This window comes from Schistocerca serialis, chromosome 5 (assembly GCF_023864345.2).
Source record: "Schistocerca serialis cubense isolate TAMUIC-IGC-003099 chromosome 5, iqSchSeri2.2, whole genome shotgun sequence".
Taxonomy (NCBI): Eukaryota; Metazoa; Arthropoda; class Insecta; order Orthoptera; family Acrididae; genus Schistocerca; species Schistocerca serialis.
This window is the reverse complement of record NC_064642.1, coordinates 757,919,868-757,939,367: the sequence shown is the minus strand read 5'-3', so window position 1 is coordinate 757,939,367 and position 19,500 is coordinate 757,919,868. Positions and strand designations below refer to the sequence as shown.

The 19,500-nt window shown below is 45.3% G+C and overlaps 1 protein-coding gene across 1 annotated transcript in view; it reads left to right on the top strand.

The window, feature by feature from the left end:
* The first annotated feature begins 10,805 nt into the window (after positions 1–10,805).
* LOC126481255 (chymotrypsin-2-like) overlaps positions 10,806–19,500 on the top strand; it is a 147,829-nt gene continuing 139,134 nt past the window's right edge. Inside the window, exon 1 of the mRNA XM_050104874.1 lies at positions 10,806–10,875. Coding sequence (XP_049960831.1) covers positions 10,821–10,875 — 55 coding nt within the window. The 5' untranslated portion in view covers positions 10,806–10,820. The remainder of the gene's footprint in view (positions 10,876–19,500) is intronic.

Sequence of the window (19,500 nt, the reverse complement as noted above, 5' to 3'; positions counted from 1 at the left end):
ACATAACAATATCGCGTACAAAAGACATAAAAGGGTAGCCACTGGTGGAGCTGTCATTTCCACTCAGGCGATTTATGTGACAAGGTTTCGACGTGATTATGGTCGCCGACAGGAATTAACAGATTTTGAACACAGAATAGTAGTTGGAGTTAGACGCATAGGTCGCTCCATTTCGGAGATTGTTAGGGAATTCAGTATTCCCAGATTCAAAGTGTCAAGAGTGTGCCGAGAACACAAAACTTCAGCCATTACTTCTCACCACGGACAACAGAGTGGCCGACGATATCCACTTGACGGTTGAGAGCAGTGGCGATTGTGTAGATCTCTCGGTGCTACCAGACAAGCAACACTGCAGAAATCAATATTGGACGCACGACGAACGTATCCGTCAGGACAGTGCGGGGAAATTTGGCGTTAATGGTCTGTGACAGCAGACGACCGAGACAGATGCCTTTGGTAACAGCGCGACATCGCCTGCAGCGCCTCTGCTGACTATTTCGATTGGACCCTAGGATGACCGGCCTGGTCAAATGAGTCCCAATTTCAGTTGGTAAGAGCTGATGGTAGAGCCCGGGTGTGGCGCAGACCACACGAAGTCGTGGACCCAAGGTGTCAACAAGGCACTGTGCAAGCTGGTGGCGGCCCCATAATAGTAGGGCTGTGTTTACATGGAATGGACTGAGTCCTCTAGCCCAACTGAACAGATCATTGACTGGAAATTGTTGTGTTCGGCTTCTTGAAGATCATCTGTGTCATGTCACTGGGCCACAATTGTTCGTTACTGATCTGACATTGTGGACATTTCCAACGAATGATTTGACCACCCCAGTTGCCCGATATTAACCCGATCGAACGCTGATGGGATATTATCGAGAGGTCAGTTCGTGCACAACATTCTGCACCGGCAACACTTTCGCGATTATGGACGGCTGCAGAGGCAGCATGGCTCAATATTTTTGCGGGCGACATCCAGCGACTTGTTGAGCCCATGCCATGCCGAGCTGCTGCATTACGCTGGCCAAAAAGAGGTCCCACACGATACTCGGAGGTACCCCATGACTTTTGTCAGCTCGGTGTACTCCATGTGTGTTATCGAACAACTGCGTACGTCGCGAAAAACTCTTACTCTTGCGCCAATCGTAAACTTAACTTTTGCATTTTAGAAATTTTTGGCTACAGTATACTCGTTCAAGACCAATCGTTTCCCAATTTCGTTAAATATTTACGTCAAAAAGTTATAGTTTCGAGAATTTTCGAACCCCTGCAGACATGTGTTTTCGAGAATTTTCGAGAGTTGTGCATAATCTATTTCGTAGTAGGTCGGCGTTTACTGCATACAACTAACATGTCAAATCTTACTAAATGGTTCAAATGGCTCTGAGCACTGTGGGACTTAACTACTGTGGTCATCAGTCCCCTAGAACTTAGAACTACTTAATCCTAACTAACCTAAGGACATCACACACATCCATGCCCGAGGAAGGATTCCAACCTGCGACCGTAGCGGTCGCGCGGCTCCAAACTGTAGCGCCTAGAACCGCTCGGCCACTCCGGCGCGGCAAATCTTACTAGTTTTATCTTCTAACAAGAGTATATATTGGCGTGTTTAATTTGTTAGTGACCATAACCTGAAAAACGTTTTCGAGGATCAATAAAGTTTGTACCAAGTTTTTCCGATATCGTAAGAGATGACTCGTTTTGACTGTTAATCGCTGCAGTGCTAATAGGCTACTGGTAATACTAGTAGCAGATCAGACCAATAATTTACAAGAAAATCAGCAAGCCTAGCTTAAAGTTATTTGATTACTGTACAGTAAAATATTGCACCACTGTATATGCTGCTCTTGGGCACAGTATGAGTTGTTGTTTTTAAGCAGATGGAAATTGCCCTTACTATTGTTAAGCGATTGGAAGCTGCTGGGAATGGGTGTGATGGGAAAATTATCCAGAGTCATGTACTAAAGAGACGAAAACTACCTCAAAAATTACCAGAAAAGGATGGCAGAGAGAAGATTAGACCAAGTACAGCATGCCCCGACGCTTAAGCAATCACATTTCCTGCACTCTATATGCGAAGGGTACGGGAAAAAGCCCTGATAAGTGGTACAAGGGGACATACCCTCTGCCACGCACTTCACAGTGGTTTGCAGAGTCTAGATGTAAATGTAATACCATCCACAGGTCTTTGGGCCCCGACTTGGCAACAATTTGACTTAAACTTACCTGTGTTTTGGGGTAGATCTTTCAATAAAGTTCTGATGCGACTTTAAGAATTACCCTCTGGTAAACAAGCATGTTTCAGTTTTCCAGTTTTGGTTTGAAGTTACTGCACAGCAGACATTGTTTCTTAAAACATTCATCATATCGTTTGTATTCAAGGGGGATATCTGTCAGAATTAATTATCCTGCTAAATACTTCAGCGCAGTTAAGAAGCAGCTCTTGGCCGCTAGTTCTTAATTCCACTACAGCTGACCTCACATCCAGTGTCGCTATAGACCATCTTCCCCTCCATCCCCCCTCACTCCGAATAAAACTCCACTGATTGTTCCATGATCAAGTAGCGTAGACTCGCACGATCCCACAGAACGTAACCCATAATTGACACTGGCGATAGATGTGGCGCGATGGTAGACGCTGGACTAACAGCTGTGGCAAGTAAGTGGATAGATATAGAATACTTTTCGATTTTGATATGGAAAGAAAAAAGGAAGGCCATCAAATGTGAAGAACAACCTCACACTAGAATAGGTTGGAGACGGAAATTGGCCATGTTATTTTAAAAGAAATAACATTGTCATTTGCCTCCAGTACTTCAGGGAAGCTATGGAGAACTTTCATTTCAATGAGCAATGGGGATTTGAACCAGCACCTTCCCAAATGCGTGGCGAGCGTCCTACCACTGCCCAACCTTTATTTGTTGTGCGACAAGTGTATGTGGTGTGCATTTTCATTTGCATATGCATTTAGCGGTGTGTACGATTTTGTTGTTCTCTTGGAGTATAATGGCTTGATGTGCTTCTCTTCAGGAAGAGGAGCGTAAGAAGTGTCGAACTAGATAATGATGGCACTGATGTAGGGTAGATAACACAGATAGAGAAGTAGTGACAGACGTGTATAGTACACTGCTGGCCATTAAAATTGCTACGCCACGAAGATAACGTGCTACAGACGCGAGATTTAACCGACAGAAAGAAGAGGCTGTGATATGCAAATGGTTAGCTTTTCAGAGTATTCACACAAGGTTGGCGCCGGTGGCGACACCTACAACGTACTGACATGAGGAAAGTTTCCAACCGATTTCTCATACACAAACAGCAGTTGACCGGCGTTGCCTGGTGAAACGTTGTTGTGATGCCTCGTGTAAGGAGGAGAAATGCGTACCATCACATTTCCGACTTTGATAAACGGATTGTAGCCTATCGCGATTGCGGTACATCGTATAGCGACAATGCTGCTCGCGTTGGTCGAGATCCAATGACTGTTAGCAGAATATGGAATTGTAGGGTTCAGGAGGGTAATACGGAACGCCGTGCTGGATCCCAACGGCCTCATATCACTAGCAGTCGAGATGACAGGCATCTTATCCGCATGGCTGTAACGGATCGTGCAGCCACGTCTCGATCCCTGAGTTGACAGATGGGGACGATTGCAAGACAACAACCATCTGCACGAACAGTTCGACGACGTTTGCAGCAGCATGGACTGTCAACTCGGAGACCATGGGTGCGGTTACCCTTGACGCTGCATCACAGACAGGAGCGCCTGCGATGGTGTACTCGAACGTGGGTGCACGAATGGCAAAACGTCATTTTTTCAGATAAATCCAGGTTCTGTTTACAGCATCATGATGGTCGCATCCGTGTTTGGCGACATCCCGGTGAACGCACAATGGAAGCGTGTATTCGTCGTCGCCATACTGGCGTATCACCCGGCGTGACGGCATGGGGTGCCCTTGGCTACACGTCTCGGTCACCTCTTGTTCGCATTGACGGCACTTTGAACAATTCAGATTTGTTACGACCGTGGCTCTACCCTTCAAAAATGGTCAAATGGCTCTGAGCACTATGGGACTCAACTGCTGTGGTCATCACTCCCCTAGAACTTAGAACTACTTAAACCTAACTAAGGACATCACATACACCCATGCCCGAGGCAGGATTCGAACCTGCGACCGTAGCAACAGCGCGGCTCCAGACTGGAGCGCCTAGAACCGCACGGCCACCGCGGCCGGCTGGCTCTACCCTTCATTCGATCCCTGTGAAACCCTACATTTCAGCAGGATAATGCACGACTGGAACGGTGAACGCACAATGGAAGCGTATATTCGTCGTCGCCATACTGGCGTATCACCCGGCGTGACAGTATAGGGTGCCATTGTCTACACGTCTCGGTCACCTCTTGTTCGCATTGATGGCACTTTGAACAGTGGACGTTACATTTCAGATGTGTTACGACCCGTAGCTCTACCCTTCATTCGATCCCTGTGAAACCCTACATTTCAGCAGGATAATGCACGACTGGATGTTGCAGGTCCCGTACGGGGGTTTCTGGATACAGAAAACGTTCGACCGCTGCCCTGGCCAGCACATTCTCCAGATCTCTCACCAATTGAAAACGTCTGGTCAATGGTGGCCGAGCAACTGGCTCGTCACAATATGCCTGTCACTACTCTTGATGAACTGTGGTATCGCGTTGAAGCTGCATGGGCAGCTGTACCTCTACACGCCACCCACGCTCTGTTTGACTCAATGCCCAGGCATATCAAGGCCGTTATTACGGCGAGAGGTGGTTGTTCTGGGTACTGATTTCTCAGGATCTATGCACCCAAATAGCGTGAAAATGTAATCACATGTCAGTTCTAGTATAATATATTTTTCCAATGAATACCCGTTTATCATCTGCCTTTGTTCTTGCTGTAGCAATTTTAATGTCAAGTAGTGTACTTGCAAAGTGTGGGATGTGAGGCGAAGATGGGGTGACAGTGGAGATAGCCAGAATGTACACAAATATAGTAGGGGGAAATAAAGACCCAGAAAATGATATAATACAATGTGATATGTGATCTGGAAACGGACGGAGTCATTGGGACTGAACACATTGGTAATTAAGTTGAAGGGCCTGGATGAGAGCCCTAAGGTGATGGGTCAAACAGCTGATATTAACTGAGGATGGTGCGCCGTCTTCCGCCTTCCTGTCGGGAAGTGGACTGCGGGTGCGCTGGTGGCTCGAATCGTAAGGCGAACAGTGAGTAAAACATTCCTAGCAATAGTAATGCTTCATTCATGTGATTTACGCGGATGATGTCACAGCCAGAGGGCAAGTGATTGGCTTCGGTGACGGTGGAGACCTGGATCGCACGGCTTGGCGTCAGCGTTTCGCCTGCCAGGTGCAGTATCGGCCGCGCGTTCGAACACGCGCTCCGCCAGTTACGCCACCGCGCTTCCTGCAGACGCCACCGCATCGCGAGGGCGCTGCCACGAACTGTTGCGGCGCTGCCGGTGACACGGAAGCTTCCCTTTTCTGAAGCTTCAGCGGCGGGTGTACGTACATTCATGTCCGACCCCAGTTAGTGTTTTTGCCAGTTGAATAACATTTACGAACTTTCACAGCGGCCAAGGCTCGACGTCATCTGAATAGAGATTGTTTTCTGACACGTTCCACATCATTACGAAGTGTCGTATTCATGATCTATGGAGCAAGTACTAATCTATGTATCTTTTGAATCTGTACATACCGGGTGCTCAAAAAGTCAGTATAAATTTGATAACTGAATAAATCACGGAATAATGTAGATGTTGTTGTTGTTGTTGTTGTTGTGGTCTTCAGTCCTGAGACTGGTTTAATGCAGCTCTCCATGCCACTCTATCCTGTGCAAGCTTCTTCATCTCCCAGTACCTACTGCAACCTACATCCTTCTGAATCTGCTTAGTATATTCATCTCTTGGTCTCCCTCTACGATTTTTACCCTACACGCTGCCCTCCAATGCTAAATTTGTGATCCCTTGATGCCTCAAAACATGTCCTACCTACCGATCCCTTCTTCTAGTCAAGTTGTGCCACAAACTTCTCTTCTCCCCAGTCCTATTCAATACCTCCTCATTAGTTACGTGATCTACCCACCTTATCTTCAGCATTCTTCTGTAGCACCACATTTCGAAAACTTCTATTCTCTTCTTGTCCAAACTAGTTATCGTCCATGTTTCACTTCCATACATGGCTACACTCCATACAAATACTTTCAGAAATGTAGATAGAGAGGTACAAATTGACACACATGCTTGGAATGACATTTCTTAGAACCAAAAAAATACAATGTCGGACAGATGGCGCTTCATCTGTTCAGAATAGCAATAATTAGCATAACAAAATAAGGCAAAGCAAAGATGATGTTCTTTTCAGGAATTGCTCAATATGTCCACCATCATTCCTGAACAATAGCTATAGTCGAGGAATAATGTTGTGAACAGCACTGTAAAGCACGTCCGGAGTTATGGTGAGGCATTGGCGTCGGATGTTGCCTTTCAGCATCTCTAGAGATGTCGGTCGATCGCGATACACTTGCGACTTCAGGTAACCCCAAAGCCAATAATCGCACGGACTGAGGTCTGGGGACCTGGGAGGCCAAGCATGACGAAAGTGGCGGCTGAGCACGCGATCATCACCAAACGACGCGCGCAAGAGATCTTTCACGCGTCTAGCAATATGGGGTGGAGCGCCATCCTGCATAAACATCGTACGTTCCAGCAGGTGTTTATCAGCTGGGCTAGGGATGATGCGATTCTGTAACATATCGGCGTACCTCTCACCCGTCACGGTAGCAGTTACAAAACCAGAATCACGCAGTGCGGTTAAAGGCGCTGCAGTCTGGAACCGCAAGACCGCTACGGTCGCAGGTTCGAATCCTGCCTCGGGCTTGGATGTTTGTGATGTCCTTAGGTTAGTTAGGTTTAACTAGTTCTAAGTTCTAGGGGACTAATGACCTCAGCAGTTGAGTCCCATAGTGCTCAGAGCCATTCAAACCAGAATCACGCATTTCCTCGAAGAAAAAAGGCTTGATAACGGTAGATGTGGTAAATCCAACCCATACCGTGACTTTCTCGTCTTGCAATGGAGTTTCCACGACAGTTCTAAGATTTTCGGTAGCCTAAATTCTGCAGTTGTGGGCGTTGACAGGCCCGCGGAGCGTGAAATGAGCTTCGTCGGTCCACAACACGTTACTCAACCAATCGTCATCTCCCGCCATCTTTTGAAACGCACACACCGCAAATGCCCTTCGCTTCACTAAATCGCCAGGTAACAGTTCATGACGCCGAAGGATTTTGTACGGATAGCATCGAAAGGTACGCCTAAGTGTATGGAATGCCGGTGTGACGTGCGACTGCACGAGCGCTGACTTCCCCGTGCATAGACGAACCCGCAACAGTCTCCATTTCTACCTGAACTGTCTCAGCAGCATTACGCCTTGTGCTCGGTCGACCAATACGGGGTCTATCGTCTAAACAACCCGTGGCTTCGAAGTTCGAAATCATTCTCGCCACAGCTGCATTTGTCAACGGACCTTTACCCGTTCAAATCCCTTTCCTATGGCGATAGGATCGTAACGTTGAACTAGCACATTCCCCATTTTGATAATACAGCTTCACCAAAAGTGCCTTTTCAGGTAACGTCAACACGCTGCGACTGCTGGCGCATCTGATTCTCTCTCTCATTACAGCTCCTTTTATACACGATTGTCATGTGCAGTCACTGACGTTTTGCTGTCCAGCGCCATCTGTCGGACGTTTTGTGCTTTTTTTTTTTTTGGTTCTAATAAAACCCCATGTCATTCAAAGCATGTGTGTCAATTTTTACCTCTCTATCTACATTATTCCGTGGTTTGGTTCAAATGGCTCTGAGCACTATGGGACTTAACTGCTACGGTCATCAGTCCCCTAGAACTTAGAACTACTTAAACCTAACTAACCTAAGGACAGCACACAACACCCAGCCATCACGAGGTAGAGAAAATCCCTGACCCCGCCGGGAATCGAACCCGGGAACCCGGGCGTGGGAAGCGAGAACGCTACCGCACGACCACGAGATGCGGGCATTCCGTGGTTTATTAAGTGTTCAAATTTATACTGACTTTTTGATCACCCCGTATTTCTACATTCAATTCTACTGTTAATCTGATACTGCAAATACAGCAACAAGGTTATGCATTATTTTTACTGTTTAACATCACATGTATAATAAATTAATATCTGAATTCTCTGTTCATGAACAGCGTCTGTTCCTCGCTCCTGTATCCACTAAAGAACCACATAGCGTGCAAAGGAAGACATAACACCAGGCAGGCAAAATTTGTAACAAATCCTCACCATGTACCTTGTTTGGTGACGTCGGGGCAGCTGTGGAGTTCTGATGCAAGAGCCGTGCCGTCGATGAGGGGAGGTGGTGGCCAAGTGACAACACACTGGAATAGCCGGTGCTAAACTGTAATAGCCGGCATGTCCGAAGTCGATGACGTACACTTGCAATTGGTGGTGATTAGCAACAAGGAGGGCTCGCAAGGATCAATGAACAGCAACAACGAAACCAGAGATCCCCTAGTCCAGGGTCGAACACGCCACCCACCGAGGAGGTGGTCACCAGCAGAAGGAAGTCAACCAGCAGTGTGAACAAAAAAATGGTTCAAAGGGCTCTGAGCACTATGGGACTTATCTGCTGAGGTCATCAGTCCCCTAGAACTACTTAAACCTAACTAGCCTAAGCACATTACACACATCCATGCCTGAGACAGGATTCGAACCTGCGACCGTAGCGGTCGCGCGGTTCCAGACTGTAGCGCCTAGAACCGCTCGGCCACCCCGGCCGGCGCAGTGTGAACACACCAAGTTGTCTGTATACGAACTTCACCTCATGTAGACGCCTGTAGCTACTGGAGGGGAATCCGTGGAATTTGGCTGCTGCTTCATCTGGTACTACAGTGGTTTTTGAGTCGCAAGTGTATTACACTATGGTGTTCGGCATCAGTTGCACACGTGGATACTACCTGAGAATATCTGGTGGGAAGGAGGGTCTGATATGAGGAGGGGGAGGGGCGGCGGTAATGGATTTGGGGGGGGGGGGTATATATGTGAGCCGGTTACTAAAGTATTTATCCAACGTTTGCACTCTCACCGCGGAATCCGCAGCAGGCTGGAGCGGAGGGACATAATCATTGGGCGATGATGACTTCGTTTGCTCTGGCTGTCTTGTTTGGTCACATGCTCCAGAGTCCTGTAACATTTACTAACTTCACCTTCCAGTGGTGCTGGTCAACGCTTTCTATGTCCTGAAAGAGCACACCTTCTTGTGAAATAGCGTCTGGAATTCGGGCAGACGGCTGTTTCCTGCCGGGGCCAGCGAGATATACGGGCCCTGCAACGAACTTGTGACGTCACACTATTCGGCTTGTCCGCCACACTTGGCGAACGCTCGTCTCCGTGCAGGGCCCACGGGAAATCGACATTTATTTGGAAAGGTGCCCTCCAAAGGTCTTAATTTTGTCGTGTGCTATCGAGGACTTGCATGGATTTAAACACGCAGTCAATAATTATTAAACTCGTCCGAAATAGTTACTCGCTCTCCGCCGCACTCTTTAAGGCCCTGTGCTATCACGTGCTGCGACGTACGCGCCACGGCCTGTCTTTCTCGTTCCTCCTGTATGACGTAGTTCTGCCTCTGGTGAAGCCATGGTGGATCACAAGCAATGAAACACTTGCACCATACCTCCATAGAGTGAGAATACGGAAGTAAGCAAAATTTGTTAGAAATCCTCACCGTATGACTTCTCTGAGACTCAAACATACATTATACTACAAAATTTGCGAATTTAGTGAACATTGTGAAAAAAAAATCATCACTGGGTTTCAAACCCGCGCACTGCGGCGCTATTAATGGTCGGGAACTGAGTAAACAGCTGCCTGCGTGCTTTTATAGGGCTTGATCAAGCACTTGCTTGAATCTGATCCACTATTTTTCGACGCCTTCAGTGTCTAGATCAAATTATCCTAGCTCTCGTCTGAGCAACTGACGCGAGTTACTCCTTATCAATATATTATCTTTTACCCTTCCTACTAAGTGTCTGTAGCTCTTTGCACCTTGGTAACCGTACTTGATACAACTACCTCATCATCACTTATTCCAATCTCTTTGTGGGCACCCTCGATTACTCCCTTGTATACGTTTAGCTCTTGAAGAAATCACTAGTGCCACATGTTATTCGCCCCATCGCTGTTCAATAAATCTACATCTACATGGATACTCTGCAAATCACATTTAAGTGCCTGGCAGAGGGTGTGTACGAGATATTCTGGAAAAATAGCGGGGAAAGGGTTACAAAAAATATACCGACTAACTCTGAAAGAAAGAGCAGTTACCCAGAAAAAAAAGGTCTTGCGAAATTTCGGAACAACGTTTCCAGTAATTATTCTATAACGAAACAAATAAAGCTACCGTAGGGACCTGAAAACCGAAACAGTTTGTTGTACTTAATTCCAACCTCTCCGCGCGCTTTCGCTTGCACGACGCGGCAAGAAAGTTAGACAGCGCGGTAAGCAGGTAAGTTGCGTGCAGTAGATGAGGCTGATCATTAAGACACTTCGACCATGTCCTTTGTTTACGGAAAGAACTCATCGCGTTCGCGGAAAAAATGCGCGTCGCCAGCTTTAAGAACGTGCATTACGGACGAGCCGATAAACTACTTATCGTACCGAAGATAAAAGAGCTTTTACTGTCCTACGGCTAGAACATATAAAAGCAAATACTCAGAATACGAACTCAGTCAGACGGCGCAATGACATGTTTAGTAGCAACGTTGTTGTGTGTGCTTTTCGCCGGTATTTGCTGCGGTAAGTACCACAAAGTAAATATCTTGCTTGCTTCACGCTGTATTTACACGACAGTAATTAAGGGAAAGTAGTAGTATACTTCGCCCTGCACGAGTTTGCGATTTATAATAATTAGGTCTTCAAAAATTCCCATATGGTTATTGTTGTCCCTTTAAAAAGAAAGAGGCCGGAAAATGCAGAATCTTTAAGACAGCAATTTTAATGTGTGGGTGAAAATTATTAAAGTATTTCAGCCAAGAAATCTGCAAAAAGGGTAGCAGAAGTTATTCACTAAAACTAGCGTCGAATATTCTTGAGATCTAAGTGTTTCAGAATCTTAGAACATATTCTGACCTCAAATATAACGACATACATCGAACAGAGTAACATCCTCCAGCGCAACCAACATAGATTTCGAAAACATCAAAACATCGATCATATGAAACCAAACTCGCGCTTTCCTCACATGACATCCTGAAAGTCATGGACCAAAGCAGTTAGGGAATGCCGAAGAGCATTTGACTTAGTACCACAGTCAGACTTATCATCGAAAGTACGATCGTATGGTGCATCGAGCAAAATTTCTGACTAGATGGAGGACTAGTTTGTAAGGTTACTCTGCATGTTACCTCTGATGCAGAGTGATCATCAGATGTAGGAGTAACAAGTTTGCTTGCGGGCCATCGTCTGCTACAAGTACAGAAATTTGTTTTGTAAATAAAACCGCCTTTTCTTGCTGCTCACATGGCTCTGAGCACTATGGGACTTAACTTCTGAGGTCATCACTCCCCTAGAACTTAGAACTACTTAAACCTAACTAACCTAAGGACATCACACACATCCATGCCCGAGGCGGGATTCGAACCTGCGACCGTAGCGGTCGCGCGGTTCCAAGCTGTAGCGCCTAGAATCGCTCGGTCACACAGGCCAGCTTTCTTGCTGCACTGTAATTTATTTCTCCCAGATACATTTCGCCTTTTTTTTTTAACAATAAGGTATCTTAAGTGAGTCCTAGAACGATACAGTTTTGTTTTGATATGTGTTATTTTTGGATTATGAAACAGTTCCTGTCGTGTTTTTTATGGAAATAAGCAATTCCTTATAGTTTGTGTTGGCACCTGTGTTTCCTTTCATCTGGTCTGAAGGTCACACTACTACTTCATCTCCGAAACATGAGCACATTTTTATATTACGAACTTTTTTCCTTCACACTGTACACCATGATTGTCCTCATTTTTGTGGTGCACTATTGCTGTTTTGCGACTAGTCCATGAACTACGCCACAGAGCATTTAAACCAAAACTCGAATCAGCTGATCACCAAACCTTTCAACTACTCTCTAATAGCTATTGCATTCATATTCAGCACCCTAAAACTCAAACTATTACCCCCCCCCCTCCCCCACACACACACACACATGAAACAAAAACATATACACACTCTTCAGCTCTCTCTCTCTCTCTCTCTCTCTCTCTCTCTCTCTCTCTCTCTCTCACACACACACACACACACACGCACATTATATCATGAAGAGACTTTAGTTTTCAACATATACTTCGTTAGGTTGCCAACATATAGGTAAACAAACCAAAGCGGAGGAAAGACGTAATGAACTCAAAATATTTTCGTTTTTACAAGCACAGTTTTCGAACAAACACATATAAATAGTGGCAAAAATAAGGATAAACATGGTGAACAGAGTGGAAGATAAAGTTCGACATATAAAAATGTGCTCATATTTCGGAAATGAAGTGGTAGTGCGACGTCCAGACCAGATGAGAGGAAACTCAGATGCCAACAAACTGAAAGTAATTACTTATTTGCATAAAAAGCGATGTGAACTGTTTTATAATCTAAAAGTAACACATATCAAAAGAAAACTGTATTGTTCCAGATCCCACTGAAGACGCCTTACAGAAAAAAGGCGAAACGCGCTTGGGAGGAATAAATTACAGTGCAGCAAGGAAAAGGTGGTTTCTATTTACAAAACAAAGATGCGGATGTTCCTTTAGGTGTGCCCCCCTGATGTTCATGTTGAATAATAATGACCCCAGAAATTTCATTGATGGTGCTCTTATCTACAACGAAGTACTATCTGAAAAAAGCTGAACAAACAGTCATTTGATAAGATTCCGAAGTGGTGCAAAGACTGGCGACTTGCTTTAAATGTTCAGAAATGTAAAACTGTGCACTCCACCAAACGAAAAAAAGAAATCAATTGCTGCAAAATAAATGAATCACAGTTGTAATAGGTTCTCCCATAAAAGCACTTGGGTATAAGAATTTGTAGGGATATGAAACAGAACGGATACATAAGATGAGTCTAGGTAACGGAAGTGGTACACCTCGGTTCAGTGGTAGAATTCTAGGAAAGTGTGATCAGTCTTCAAAAGTGACTGCGTACAAAACACTCGTATGACCTATTGCAGAATATTGCTCAAGTGTGTGGGACTCGTACGAAGTAAGGCTGTCAAGAGATATTGAATGTATACAAAGAATGTATACAAAGAATGGTCACAAGTTTGTTTGACCGATGGAACAGCGTCACAGAGATGTGGAAAGAAATGAACTAGAAGACTCTTTGAAGATTATGACCACTGCCCACCGAGAGGTTGAATGCCACCTGGTGACGCCACCGACACGTGACCCGGATCGGGAAGTACTCTATGTGACCATAAGTATCCGGCACCTGGCTGAAAATGACTTACAAGTTCGTGGTGTCCTCCATCGCTAATGCTGGAATCCAGTATGGGGTTGGCCCACCCTCAGCCTTGATGACCCTTCATCTCTCGCAGACATACGTTCAATCATGTACTGGAAGGTTTCTTGGAGAATGGCAGCCGATTCTTCACGGAGTGCTGCACTGAGAAGAGGTATCGTTGTCGGTCAGTGAGGCCTGGTACGAAGACGGCATTCCAAAACATCCCAAAGATGTTCTGTAGGATTCAGGTCAGAACTGTGTGCAGGCCAGTCCATTACGAGGATGTTTTTGTCGTGTAACCACTCCGCCACAGGCCGTGCATTACGAATAGGTGCTCGGTAATGTTAAAAGATGCAGTCACCATCCCTGAATTGCTCTTCAACAGTGGGAAGCAAGAAGGTGCTTAAAAATCAGTGTAGGCCTGTGCTGTGTTAGTACCACGAAAACAACAAAGGGTGCAAGCCCCCTCCATGAAGAACACCATAACACCACGACCTCCGAATTTTACTGTTGGTACTACACAAACTGGCTCCCATACCCATACCCTGCCATCGGATCGCCACATTTCGTACCGTGATTCGTCACTCCACACAATTTTCCACTGTTCAGTCACACCAAGCGAGGCGTCGTTTGGCATTTAGCGGCGTGATGTGTGGCTTATGAGCAGCCGCTCGACCATGAAATCCAAGTTTTCTTACCTCCTAATTGTCATAGTACTTGCAGTGGATCCTGATGCAGTTTGGAATTCCTGTGTGACAGTCTTGATAGATGTCTGCCTGTTACACATTACGACCCTCTTCAACTGCCGGCAGTCTCTGTCGGTCAACAGACGAGGTCGGTCTGTACGCTTTTGTGCGGTACGTGTCCCTTCACGATTCCACTTCACTATGACATCGGAAGCAGTGGACCTAGGGATGTTTTGAGTGTGGCGTATGACACAAGTGACACCAAATCACCTGACCACGTGTGAAGTCTGTGAGTTCTGCGGAGCATCCCATTCTGCTTTCTCATGATATCTAATGGCTACTGAGATCGCCGATATGAAGTAACTGACAGTAGGTGGTAACACAATACACCTAATATGAAAAACGTATGTTTTGGGAGTGTCCGGATACATAGTGTATATGCGGAGCAGAGGCTAATGGGGAATCATTCCAGTGATAATGCGGGCTTGAAACGGAGGAATCCACTAGCATAAGCTACTCCGACGACAGACAGATTGTTATCGCCCCGCGTCTGGAAACCAGCATCTCGGACACGGCGAACCTGGTCGGCTGTATCGTGCTGCTTTCGCGAATCTCTCTGCCAAGTGGCTGAAGGACTGCAAAACTGCGAGTGGACGACAAGGTAATGGACATCCGAGCCCCATCACAGAATGTGGAGATCAGAGGATTGCCCACTCTGTAAAACGGGACAGGACAGACTCCCATATGGACGAAATAGCCCGCCCAGCTAGCCGCGCGGTCTAACGCTGCAAAAGCAGAGCGCATATAGGACTCTTGAGTACTGCCCGAGTGTTTAGGGTCCTTACCAAATCGGACTGGAGAAAGACATCAAAGCAATTCAGAAGCGGGCTGCTACGTTTGTTACCGGTAGGTTCGAACAATCTGTGTTACGGAGATGCTTTGGAAACTCAAATGGGGATCCCTGCAGGGAAGGCGACGTTCTTTCCGAGAAACACTAATGAGAAAATTTGCAAAACCGGCACTTGAAGCTGACTGCCGAACGATTCTACTACCGCCAACATAAACTGCGCGTAAGTACCACGAAGATAACATACGGGAAATAAGGGCTCATATGGAGGCATATAGTCGTTTTTCCCTCGCTCTGCCTGCGAGAGGAGCAGCAAATGAAATTACTACTACTAGTACAGGATGCCTTCCGCCACGCACCATACTGTGGCTAGCGAAGTACCTATGTAGATATAGATCTGTGGCAAATTTGACAACGGATTACAATGCTGGTGTAGGCCCAAGTGTTTCTGTGCACACTGTTTAACACATATTGTTGGCCAACTGAGCATGCAGGAAACGATCTTTACGGGTTCGCATGTTGACACAATGGTATCATCCATTCCAGTTGTGGTGGAGGAAGAATCACTGATATAGGGCAGTAGGATGAACCACGTTTCTTGTTACGCGAAGTCAATGGTCGTGTCTGGATATACCGTCAACCAGGTGAACAGCCGTCAAAACAAGCATCGCGCCATGGTGCACGCTATGGGGAACATTCACCTGGGCTGCTGTGGAATCTGTGGTAGTAACTGATGGCACCATGACAGCTATGAAGTATGTAAACATTATTGGGAACCACCTGAATTATTGCAAGCTTGATATCTACCCCAGTAGCAATGGAATCTTCCAGCAGGATAAGTGCCCATGTCACAGGGGCAGAATCGTGCTACAGTGGTCTGAGACGCATGCTACTGAACTTGAGTCAGCAAATTCACCTGATGTGAAACCGACGGAGCATATCTGTGATGCAATCAGGCGTCATTTCTGTGCCCGCAAACCACCGGCTGGTAATTTACGGCAACAGCGTGACCTGTGACCAGACGTCTGGTGCCACGTACCTCCGGAAACGTACCAAGGACTTGTCGAATCTATGCTACTAAGAATCGCTGCTGTACTGAGTTACAAAGCTGAACCAAGACGCTGTTAAACATGTGAGTGTAATGTCCTTGTATCTTCATTTGGCAGATGTCCACATGTAGTTCAAATGCTTTCCTGATACGCCTACCCTCGTCTCTCGCGGCAAACGCCACAGGAACCTGCTATTCGGTCGAATGTGTGCATCTATCGTCCTGGAGTGCCTTGCAGGTGGACTGTATATTCAGTATGACAATGCATGACTCCCTCACTCTAGAACAGAGTCAGAATCGTTCTTGGAACACTCAGCGGGTATGAGGGTGTTTATCTGGTCCTGTGGTCACTTGACCTGAACCTGGTCTCTGCGAGTTGTCGGTTGCAGTTAAAAGCACCGGGACACGATGGCTCCACAAAACTTTCTAGCCCATGCCCCGATATGTCCTCTATGTCAGTTGCGTAAAATGTGCAGCTGTCTGCTACCAGTTAGGTTTCTTTAACACTGTTGCTTCTTGTAGGACGTTAGTACCCTACTTCCAAAAAGAGATAAACAGAAGAAGAAAAAACGACAAATTACAGATAATCGCCATAAACCAGAATTATGCTTTCTGCATGTGAATGTAACACTTCCTGCTTCAAATGGGTGCACGAATGAATGGCATTTGCACTTAAGTTGTGAACTCTTGGAGAAGGGTACAGTGACAAGATAAAACCCTGTTTGGATCCTATTTCCCTTAAGACAGTCCCCCGATGCCTTGAATATCAGATAACACACATATCCCACTCTTGACAGAGATGAATAGGGTTTTTTACAAAAATTTGGCTTTCCTGCTGAGACAAATTTACTTTTATTAATTCTTGGAAACCACAACGAGCACAGTGCCAAAGCTGTGAGCTACAGTAAGCAACCAAACAATTAACCATGATGTTGTAGTAATGTTCCACTTGAGGTCCTATGATAGTACATATCGCCATCCGCCGGCCGCTGTGGCCGAGTGGTTCTAAACGCTTCAGTCCGGAACCGCGCTGCTGCTAAGGTCGCAGGTTCGAATCCCGGCTCGGGCATGGATGTGTGTGATGTCCTTAGGTTATTTAGGTTTAAGTAGTTCTAAGTCTAGGGGATTGATGACCTCAGATGTTAAGCCCTGTAGAGCTTACAGCCATCTGAACCATATCGCCATCCAGTAAACCTGTCCAGCTAGTTCTCAATGTTCACTGTATGAGCGGACAGAAACAAATTACCAATAGTGTTTTGTTCTCGTATAATAGTGACTTCTCCGTCGGCTAGGCCAGTTTGACAGTACTACTTTTTGTTTATAGTTTTAGAGGTCATTAAATTTAGCGTTTTGTGGGGAGCGCTGGATCATTTGACGGTTCATATCGTCCTCCTGTTTTGGCTACTTTGTTTATATGCTCTCTGCACTTTCTACAGTGCCCTACTTGAACCTGGCTTCAGCTCTGTGAGGTACATTCATGTGTGGTTTTGACTGACTTACAAGGGGATGTCACGACGCTGGGGTCACCGATTTACTTCACACTTTGTACACCTTTAGTAGGGCATTATTACAACGTAATGTGCACATAGTACGGTGCACTACTCAAGCAATTCCGAGAAAATCGCAAGAGAAGTTTTACGCTTCTACCATGTTACTGATGTATCTGTGCCTAGGTGCTGGTCGTTCGTGGGGGTCAAGTGGATTGCCGGCACAGTAGCTCACCGTGTTAGATCAGAGAGCTGCTTGCCCTCTACAATAAAAAATAATAATAATAAAAAAAATTGACTACTTACTATTTTTAATTAAATTTAATTATCAGAACAAACATATTTATATCTATCGAGGAGTAACTGAAGAAACGCATAGAGTTTTCCTGAAAATATTTGCCTGTTGTGATTAACGAAATTTACATGCAGTCTGATAAAGCACCCGGAACTACTTTGCACCTCAGCGCTTCGAGCTGCAAATGCCTTATACAGGTTCGTCGAACGCTAACCGCGTTCTCGAACGCTAACCGCTTGACCCCCACGAATTCTAATGTCAGGCATCTACGCACAGATACATCAGTTACATAACAGGCGCGTCAAACTTCTCTTACAACTTTCTCGGTATTGGCAGAGTAGTGCACCTATCTGCTTGCTCGTTATGTTGTTTTAATAACGTACTAAAGGTGTACAAAATTTGAAGTAAATCCATCAACCTATCGTCGTGGCCACCCCTTGTCAGCCAATTTATTTTGTGCATGAATTTTACTGGAATCTTCTTTAAGGGCATTGTAACTCTTCTTACTTTCCATACTTTTAGAGAAAATTGGAGGATATTTCCGATTTGTGCAAGACATAGTTTATTTATTTCTTTTACCCGTAGATGTTTCACAATAACACATGGGATGGCGGCAGAAACTTTGTGTTTGCCAGAAAGTGCGTGTGTAACTCTTAAAACGACAATCGTGAACAAACTAGGTGTCTTCAAATGTCTAATCCAATGGCAAACAAAACGACAGCAGCAGAAACGATGTCAAATTGTATAAAATAAATTATATATGGCATTACTGTCACAAAATACGTGGCAGCGTTATGTGAGTCAGAATAATGGGGAAACCGCTGAAGGTAGTGCATAAAGTCTGAAACATACATGGTTAAAAGAAAAATACATGAAAGATTGCCGACTCGCCGAGCTATCCAGCGCAGTTATACGTGCCTAAGGATGCACACACAGAACGCTGGCCAGCCCCCAGGCAACATGGCAGCAGTCCCATTACGAGCAGAATGTTGCGAGCGCTCCGTTAGCTTTGCATTCTTGCACACGATTTTTACAGTGACTAATCGATAAACGAATTTGATTTTTGCATTAATTATAGCTCTACGTGTCAACTTCATTACGAAATGCCCATAATTTCGTAAATGATGATAATTATTGTGATTTTTCTCATTTAAGCAAGACACTACGCGAAATTCTAAAAGTTTCAATGACAAATAGGAGTCCTATGATTTTGCAGTCGACGCATATTACATCATGCAATGCTACGTATGATATTTAGCTAACATACTGAAATTTTCTTTAGACTTGGGAGGAGATCTCTATCTCCAGTCTTGAGAAAATCGATTTCACGAGCACACTAAGTTTCGATCAGGCACGCCGCGATAAAGCCAGAATGAAATATTTATAACATCCCTTGTACATCCAACGGTTTGAGATATCGAAACGAGTTTTTTTATCGTCAAGATGTGGAACTGTCTCATCTACGGTAACATAGGACATGCAATAGTTCGTATTTTAGTTTTTTCAATGCAATATTGTAAATTTTTAGCATCATACTAGCATACTCATGCTTCCAGAAAAATAATAATAAATTAAAGATGAT